This window comes from Puntigrus tetrazona, chromosome 2 (assembly GCF_018831695.1).
Source record: "Puntigrus tetrazona isolate hp1 chromosome 2, ASM1883169v1, whole genome shotgun sequence".
In the NCBI taxonomy this organism is placed as follows: Eukaryota; Metazoa; Chordata; class Actinopteri; order Cypriniformes; family Cyprinidae; genus Puntigrus; species Puntigrus tetrazona.
This window is the reverse complement of record NC_056700.1, coordinates 8,343,975-8,354,047: the sequence shown is the minus strand read 5'-3', so window position 1 is coordinate 8,354,047 and position 10,073 is coordinate 8,343,975. Positions and strand designations below refer to the sequence as shown.

The following is a 10,073-nucleotide window of genomic DNA, read 5'->3' as shown; positions in this document are numbered from 1 at the left end:
GTTTTTTTCTGCAAATTGTTATGCAACAAGTACGTTACGGTGAATTTTTTAAGGCAAAATACGAGAGACAGAAAGTTTTTCCCACACGCTATTGTAAAGAACACATTAATTTTACTTGAATTATTACATTTACATACATGACTGATGTTATTTTAAAATTATTATTTTTCATTTTACATTTTTAAGATTGAATTAATTATTAGCTTTTCGTTACTCAAGAACCCCCTGAAGTTCCTTCATGAATCACATAATGAAATGTTTAAATTAATGTGATGTAAACCACAAGTAATTATATTACCTAATATGTGTAATAGCTACACACACACACACACACACACACACAGTATATATTTAGAAAATATTTACATGCATTTACCTGTCAATATTTACATTCATATCAATCACATTATAAATAAATACATTAAATATATAAATCAAATATTTTTCTAAAATATCTATGTGTGTATTCATACATAATAAATATCCACACAGTAACATATGCATATAGCCTATTATGTAAACAAAAAATTGTGATTAATCAATTAATCGGTGGACAGCACTAAGCATGTTGTATCTTATTACTATTTCCCTATTCCACTGTAAGAGGTTTCTAACTTTTTAAAACACTTTTTTGTAGTATTTTTGGTATTTTGGCAGTGATGTGCCTGTTTTTTGGGTTGTTTTTTTTGAGTGGTAGTTTGGCCTGCTATCATAAAGAAGTGTTGAGCACCGTGAGCTGTGCACATAGCAGAAGATGAGAGAGAGGGTCCCTCCTCCCTACACACACACACACACACACACACACACACTCAATGAACACATGCCCACCCGCTCATTCACACCACTGCACCCATCAACACGCGGGCTTCTCTGCAACCTGTTACTGCCGACGCGAAACGACAACATCGCGGCACTTAATGCTTAGTATCATTTGGTTTTGTAAAGGGGGGGAAAAACCCCAGTCGTTTATTGAGAGAAATCCCGCCACTCGTAATCTGAGGCTCGGATCCAGCGCGTGGAGCGCGACTGACGTGTATCGAGTGACAGCGGCGTTGATCTCAATGAGTCGAGCGGCGAAACCCGCGTGAAAGACATCGTGTTTTTTAGGACGCCGTTTTTGACTTAAAGGAAACGACAGGCTTCTCACGTCCCCGGAGACCTCCATCGTCAAGCAAGCCTGTGTAATTCCTCCGGACGTCGACTAAGCGGTAAGACCCGTTCTTGTTCGTAAGGAGACGCTGATAATGTTTGTGAATCACTGTATGTGTTCATATGGCTCAAAGCACCATCTTTATATGTTTGTTTAAGCGGTCGTCTTTAACCACATTTAAGCGTCTCACGGGCTATCACATCCGGTAGGGGTGAAGCGTTGATGCTCCCATTACTACCTACGCATTTTTACTGATTCATTTTAAACATTGATGGCACAATATGATTTAAATTGGTGTCGCGATAAAATTATTAGCTTCCTGGGTTTGCTTTAGAAAGCAGGCTGAAACGTGACCTTGGTGTTATAAAGTAGGCTACAGTTGCGTTTAAGAGCAAATGACTGTGAAAACATTCATTTTTTTCTTAGTGTCATGACTGTATAATTATAGGCTATTTACTGTCATTTCTCTTTTTACTTTAATGGTAAAACTATACAGTAAAACCTCTTAACTGACAGTTACCTGTTATCCTGGCAGTCACCTAACTATAAGTTGTGTTGTTTTGTTATATGATACTGTAACAAATGAAAAAAAAAAAAAAAAAAAAAAAAAAAAAAAAGTAAAAAATAGAAATGATATTATATTTTATTATAGATCACACTACTGTATAGAACAAAACTAATATTGTGGAATTTTATTATAATTAAAAGAAATGTTTTCTATTTTCTATCATTTCTTCCTGTGACGGCAAGGCTGATTTTTACAGCAGCCATTACTGATATATTAATATTATTATTAATAATAATAATAATAATAATAGAAACTTCAAAATTAAAATCATGTACTTGTCTATCTATCTATCTATCTATCTATCTATCTATCTATCTATCTATCTATCTATCTACTTATTCACCAACCCACTCATACAATATTTCTATAATATTCTTTATAATTAAAAGTATAGGGCATTCCCAGAATTCCCTGGGGAAGCAATCTTTTTTAAATTTTATTTAAGAGATTTGTTTATTCTAATCCAATTTATTAACACATTTTATTTTTAAATGTGTGTTTTTTTAAACGTGTAAATGTGTATTTTTTGATTCTTAAATGATTTAAACGTGCTTAAGATGGCAATTTTAACAATAACTCATATTATTTATTTAATAGACACTCAATGCTTGTTATGGTAAAGTTATGATAAAACCTGCAGTTTACTATAAAGCATGACACTCACTCTTTATCTCTGCACAACAGGTAGCATCCGCAGTGAATAAAGCAAACACTAACGAGGAAGCAATGGTCATTTTCTACAGTTTGCTGATAAGGACACAGCAGGTGTAAGTGGGGTTGTGGCAGCAAACGCTGTAACCGCGACCCTCAAAAATGGTTTGCAGCGAACAGAGTTCTGGCACATCGGTGCCCAAAAAGGAAACGCAGACCCGCAAGAAGCGGAAATCCCGTCCTCAGGGTCTGCCCTCTCCAGCCCTCTGCTGTGCGTGTGGCTTGTGCATCATGCTGGCAGGCATCAACATCACCTTAGTAGGCGCCTTCGCCTTCAGCACGCTTGTGCCCTCTAGCAACCCCCCGATCATCATCGGACCTATACTCCTGCTGGTGGCGTTCTCCTTCTTCGGGGCCTGCTGCATCTGCAGTCGCTTGCCTCCGCCTCAGAGCTCCCGGCGGTCCAAAGGAGGTGGCGGTTTGGGATTCATGGGACGGGGCGGAGGCGGGTTGAGTGGAGGGGCGGCGTTTGAGATCGAGACCAGCGAACACACGATGCAGGACACCACAGCCGTTCAGCTGAGCCCGACCAACTCACCCTGCTCCTCTCACGCCTCCAGCCCCGAAAGAGAGGCCCCTGCCACGGCCGCCAACGCCACCGTTCCCGCCCCAGAGTACGTCCCTCCGCGAGCCTGCAAGCTCTTCACTATGGAGACCAACGGACCCAACTCAGCAGCTTTTTCTGCTTCTACAGGGGGTGGAGGGGCAGTCCGGCTCACTTTGCCCTCGGACTGCGCTGCCACTTAAGGCTGCTGGTTCAGGTCGCTCTCTGGAGAAGGGCTGGCGTTACGTTATGTAAATAGTTTTTCAGAGAGGAAGACAAGCACTTTGCGTGAAGAATTCATTCAATTATCACTGCTGGCTTGTGCCACGAGGTGCAATAACAATAGAAACGCTCGCATAAATTCAGCGGGTTGATTTTTGGAGGCCTGTGCGCTCCTAATAGAATTGACAGAGGTATGTCAGAAGCATATGAGGAGATTTTGCATTCTCTTACCCAAAGAGAAAAAGCCTTGAAAGGTGAATCACTGTGGCGTGCTTCACATATTCATACAGTGCCACTGTTACTCAGAGCATTCGCAGTTACTGCGCTCAAAAGAGACAGGATCAGCTGTTGTGTAAAGACGGCTTTGGAGACGAGCCTGAGAAACAGAATGGAGAAAGACATTACACTGCGCATTGTCATATGTCAGTGCCCAGACCAAAAAACAGAGCTGTTGTATATTTTCCCTTCAATGTTTTTGTCTTCGTCATTTTAAATGCTAAACTACATTGAACTGTCGATTTTTATTTTGATGACTCTCCGTGGCCGACCTTTTTGGATTCCGTCCTCATTGGATGCTTAAAAATACCGTGACACTGTGCGAGAGCACTGCCGTTTTTTTTTTTAATTTACACGCAATTTAGAAAACGAGGTTGCTGAGCGTTGCCGCTGTTTGGGTTCGTGTCGGATAAACGATTCAAGTGCAATGAAGCGCGGGATAAAAACTTTTTCCGCAAGTTATAGTGCAATTCGAAAAGCGGCGTGGCGACAACGAACGTTTGCTGCACCCATGCTGTGGTTGAATTTTATTTGTCGTCGAAAGTTGTGACATAACTTAATGAACGGCCCATAGTTCTATAAGACAAAAAGGAAACTAGCCGCAAGCCTTCATTTTACACTGTGGTTTACAATGCTGCCAAGTAAAACAATATTTCTTTCCCTTATGGCTGCCAAAGGCTGTTTTCTCCTTCAAGCATTCCTCTTCTGTTATCCTCTGTTGTCAATGTCTTATGTCAACAGTATGGTAACATTCTAGCATGCTACCTACATCTGCTCACAGTGTTCCTTCCTAAAATCTCTCTTATCTTACTCTCTCGGTGCCCTCTGTTTTTCCTTCGAAAGCAAGATCCAGAATTGTTCTCAAACATGCCCTCCATCACCGACCCACGCTGATGGTTCAAACCAAACGGCGAAACAATTTCCTCATGTTGATTCTACCAGAGAGGTCAGCTAAAAGCAGCTTTTCGGTGGCCGGACATATTGAAAAAGCAAAAGACAATACCTTTTTAAGAAGAAAAAAGATCTAAAGTAGCTCGTTTTTTTTGTCCCTTTGTTATCATAAGTCATCGTTCCCGACCAGCAGAAAGGGCTGATTTTTAATAAAACAATCATGTACTTGGTGTCCCTTCAGTATTTCGTTTTCCGAGTTCCAATGCATCTGTTAATATTTATACGTTTAGCTGCGTAGTCATACTATGTATAAGTATATGGGGTCGGTACGTGATGGATACTGAAGAAAGTGCAACATGAACGGCATGCTTACGAACAGTGCACTGCTGCGACGGAAGAGAGACATTGAAACGCATCAGTTTCAGCGTAAGAAGAAGTTGTGGAAACATTGGCGTCTTTAGACTATGTCACCGCCTCTGTTTGTGAGCTGCTATTTGCCATCTACACATCTGCTGTAGTCTGAATGAAACGAACGCTGCCTTAACGACAGTGATCTCAGGATCAAACCAGTGAGGGCTACTCAAATGTCCAACGAGAACATTTGGTCACGTGGTATTAATGTACTTACGGAAACGTTGTATTGTTATAATTATTTTCTACCGCGTATGTTTTCAAAAAGGCATTTAAACGGAAGGAAATGCAATGCGCAGGTTAAAAAGGTCAGATGACGCTGATTAGTATTGCTGTTATTATTTTGCCGATCGGCCGCGTTGTGCATAATGATGTATGAATGACGGCTTGATTTAAGTATCGTTGGCACTGGATTGTTTTTTTGTAAGTTGCTCACATCATAATTATACACCGTTTAAAAACCCGCTCACATAATTCAATTACAGTCGTGTCCGAACTTGTTTTTCTTAAATCTTTACATTTCCGAACTCTTCTCTTTGTTCTTTTGAGCATAAATGTGGAAAATATTACATTAGGTTGTGAAAAAAAAAACAACTCTTGGCATGTCAGAATATAAATTAAAAGCAACATTCTTAACTGATGTCTGACATTTCTTCATTTCACACTAAAAAATTGATTTCTTGTGATGTTTGGTTAATAATGGCTTACACATTATAGACTATTTGAAATGAGAGAAGAGGCTGATCCTGTTTGCCACACTGGACTGACATTAACATACTATATAGGCGGCGCTTTCATAAGAGACGTTCTTTTCACAAATGCTCACCTTTTAAGAAAGCTCACGAGCTCGTATATGAAACTGTTATGCATATGGTATTGATTTTCTATTCATAAAACATTTTTATAAACGGTTAAATTGCATATATTTCAAATCACATCTCACAAAACCAAATTCAGCCCCTGTGATTTAAAAATTCATGAGCATAATTGTTTTATGAGGTGATTTTCTATTCATTTGTATAGAAAAATTACATATCGGTAGGTCACGAGGTAATTATTTTTCATCTTTAAAAACTTGCCTGCAGCTGAATGTTCCAGACAGGGGCTAGTAGTCTAGTTTCAAAAATCTGACAAATGTATATTTTATTTATTTTCACCATTAGAGTAAACCACAAATATATATATATATATATATATATATATATATATATATATATATATATATATATATATATATATATATATATATATATATATATATATATATATATATTTATTTATTTTTTTTTAATATATATATTTTTAATTGAATTATATTTGAATTACGATAAAACTACACTGGCATACATTCAGTAAGCCACATAATAAACTATATAATTGTCATAAACACTGATTTGAAGGTTCAGTTTTGTCATCGTAGCTGTTTTATAGTTTACATTACGCTGTGACAGTTCCGAACCAAACCAGGTCAACTTGTGTTCAGTCTTTTTGTATTTTCAATACTTAATACGTTATTTAATACACCTGCCTTGAGAAATATTCACTATTATAGGCCTACTGATCCCACTGCTCATATGGTGGCTCGTGAAGATTCGTTTCAGCTCATGAGTGTAATATTTCAGTTAGTCAAAACTTATATACGGTGTTCTGACAGCGCCCCCAATAGGACTTTGACGAAATTACAGGTCAGAAGCTCCATCTGATATTAACACGTAAATCTGGCTCGTGACTCTCTGGTTGTTGACTACATTTTCTAACCTACTGCATCCTTTATTATTACATAGCTTTAGTTTGCGTAGCTTAATTAAAAATGTGAACAATTTACCAAAGCACCACAGACTCTCTACAAGCAAGCACCTTGTCTCGACCGCTTTAGATCAAAAGTTCTTAGTTTGTTGTCGTGGTTTGTCCACCAGAGGGTACCAGACGCGCATTAATCATAAAATTAGATTAGATGTTTAATTACACAATATTTATCATGACTGGTATTTTCCCAATAGTAAAGTGTCCTGTTTTCTTTTAGAATAAAGTTATTTTCTAATCTATGTGTTGTCCGAGGGTCTAATACATATAAAGTACACAAATTAACGGCGGCCTAAATGATATTTTACAGTAAATTCCACGTATAGTTGGCTTCATGTAAGCTTTTCTGTATTTAATTTCATTTGGGACGAATGGAAATTTCGCGTGCATTACACAAACATTTTGCAAATCCATAAATAAATCAGAATAACCTGCCAGTTTAAAACGAAAAATAATTCTGCCCATCTGCTGCTAATAAAGACAAACCTGCCTTTTATCTGTAAAATTATTATTATTATTTTTTTAACTATTTGGTTTCTAATAATAATTCGCCCCAGGACAATATCAGAGAAAATACACACATTATGCCGGAGATTTATTTATATATTTTTTTCTCAGAGATACGAGAACAGTATTGCACAGAGATTCATTTAGATTACCTTCACATCACTATCTCTGTTTACCTGACCCATTGTATTACCTTTTGCTGCGATAAACTACTCACATTCATTACACACAACTGTTTCTAATATCAGATGATCCGATCAAAGAGCAAACGGTGGTTTCTTTGAAGTTCAAACTGCACATACTTCTGTGGAAGAGTTTATCTGTCCATTCTCTGGTTTGCGACTGGATTAAATTCACGTGTTTATCAGCAGCGCTTCAAAGACTTCATTCTCTGAAACCGGACTCGGTTAATCAAAGTTACTCCAGCACTGTTTGCGCCTCTGTCTGTTTTTGTGGTTTGTCTTCACCGCTCAGCATTGAGAGTTATGGTTTTGTGGCCAAACAGATTATAAGCGTGACTACGATTAGTCACGTGCCGGTCCTGATTGTCATACATGACACACGACCGCCCTGGCTGTGGATAACGACTGATTTAATTCACAGGTTTAGTGGCACACACTGTAATGTAGTTAAATTGTGGAACGCAGAGGTCACGGTTAAGGTCATCCTCCTGGTGACTGAGCCGCTGGCACGAGAAAAATTGAGCAAAACTGCACAAACTTCGAAAAATCTCGCAGAGCAACATTTAAAGGCAGTCGTTTTTTACATTTTCATTCATTTGAAAACCTATTTTAAACAGTATTTTGTGGGAAAACGGTCACAGTCGTTTTCATCAGTTGAAATACAATGAAATGTTAAAATAAAAAAAAACAAAAACATTAAAATAAAAGTATGAAAATGAATGAAATGTAAGTAAAAATGTCATAAAATGTTTAAATTAAATGTAATAAATATAATAATGATATTTGAACAAGCTGAATAAGTTTTGAGCTTTGTTATTTTTCATTTTACTGATTTTGTTTATACTTTTAATAAGTGTAATAAACGTGTTTATATATCAGTCGAGCTGCAGTTGGGTTATTCTGACTAGGGTAATAAAATAACAAAGCTAACATAATTTAAGATTGAAAGTCAGAATCTGCGAGCATTTACACGGTGTTTACGTAAAAGGCGTTTGAAACTCACAAGAAAATAAATGACAAACGGATGAGTCATTTTAATGTGACCTAAATATAACAAAAAGGAAAACGAGCACAAATCGTGTTTCGTATACGCCGCGTCTTGCATGACAGCCGTGCTCATATCTCTGTGGATGGTATCTCGTAGGTACGGGCAAATTTTAGCGTGGTATTTGAGATTCAGCGAGCGCAGAATGCTAATGAGCACGTAGAACGAATGAGCCCTAATATGTTTGGACAGTATATCGTTAATTACCGCTGCATGGCACGTAGTACATTTTCATACACCATTCCCAAATATAATACCAACTGGGACCCGGTCTTGGGCAGTCCTTTCATGCAATCATCTCCAAATGACAATGCAAATAGCAACTGACAGACTGTGTTACGTACACTGTCAAAGACGTCTTTTTTTATGCGAACACGCCCTAAAAAGCAATGCTAATGAGATGAAATTGCTTAGTAGCGGTTCCCACGAAGAGACATTTCATTCTGTGTTTAACCTAGATCTGACTGAAATGCATCGGCCTGGTAAATGAAGTAGAATAGGAGTTTTTCGGACGCAGAGGGTGTGTGTGTGTGTGTGTGTGTGACAGTATGGCGTGATTCTCTCGTCTCAAATCCCCTTCGCTCCCCTGAGGGACAGACGGGGTTCCTCAGCCTTCCCGATCCGCTCAGAACTGGACCGTGGCGGTTGCTCGGGAGCGTGCGTGCGTGCGCGAGTGAGAAACCTCGCCTGTGTCCCCAGATTGAGTGCGTCAGGGAGGAGTTTAGAAAGAGAGAGAGAGAGAGAGAGAGAGAGAGAGAGAGAGAAGGAGAATAATCGAGCAGAAGAGATTAAGGAAAGACGAGCTTGCAGGAGTTCAATGCAAGCAGACAGCAGTTATGTAACTGTGGACAAATTAACCCAGCTCTACAATGCACAGCATATACTGGGATAGACCAGTGAAGACTGGAGAACAGACCAGGAAAATATTCATGTCTGTTTACTATTATATAATGCCATATGCACGTTATATCCCTGGTTAGCACTCGCATGATTTAAATTAGTTATGATAACAAAATCCATACATAATCCTACCTGTCTGAATCAAGGTGCGATTAATATAATATTTAATCTTATTATTAATTATTATGCGAATCATTCGTACTGTTATCAACTTTGAGTTGTTTTTGTACAAATTTGAAAACACAGATACACACACACACACACATTATACATATTATAGTTTTTAATGAACTTATTCAAATATTTGAAATATTTATATTTTTAAAATATGATTTCAGATTTTGATTTTATTTTTAACTTTTATTTTTGCATTTAACATTTTTTTTCTATTTAGGTTTAGTTTCACTTATCTTCATTTGCAACATCTTTCATTATCATATTTAACACTACTCGATCGCTTAAAAATAGCGTGCCAAATAAAAACGAAAACTCGTATGTTTATGCTGCATGATGGGTAGGATTACGGTTGCGGGGTAGATGCGTATCATATGTATCTGAAAACCACAAATTTCATATCATATGCGTACAAAAAACCCCACAGGTTTTCATTTTTATTTGGCATACTATTTATACGCATCTTCATGACACCGGCCTCAATTAATGATAATAACCCTGCTGTGAAGGAGTCACAAGATACAATAATCCATGCAATAACATTTTTAGTTCTTATGTTTGTTTAAACCTAAAGTAAACCTAAAACCATTAAAAACAAAGTGGAAGTTATAATAGCATACCTGAGTGACACAAAAATCAATGATATTTAAGTTTTAGAGTCATTTGTTTTGTACAAATTGATAATGACA

The 10,073-nt window shown here is 37.7% G+C and overlaps 1 protein-coding gene across 1 annotated transcript; it reads left to right on the top strand.

Moving 5' to 3' along the window:
- Nucleotides 1-801: 801 nt before the first annotated feature.
- Nucleotides 802-5,409, top strand: tmem275a (transmembrane protein 275a). The gene is made up of 2 exons (XM_043255196.1): nucleotides 802-1,208; nucleotides 2,403-5,409. The coding sequence occupies exon 2, from the start codon at nucleotides 2,532-2,534 to the stop codon at nucleotides 3,174-3,176; it is 645 nt and encodes a 214-aa protein (XP_043111131.1). The 5' UTR covers nucleotides 802-1,208; nucleotides 2,403-2,531; the 3' UTR covers nucleotides 3,177-5,409.
- The last annotated feature ends 4,664 nt before the right edge of the window (nucleotides 5,410-10,073 follow it).

Bases quoted from the DNA above. Each gene is read 5' to 3' on its own strand.
- tmem275a (XM_043255196.1), top strand. From the start codon at position 2,532: ATGGTTTGCAGCGAACAGAGTTCTGGCACATCGGTGCCCAAAAAGGAA.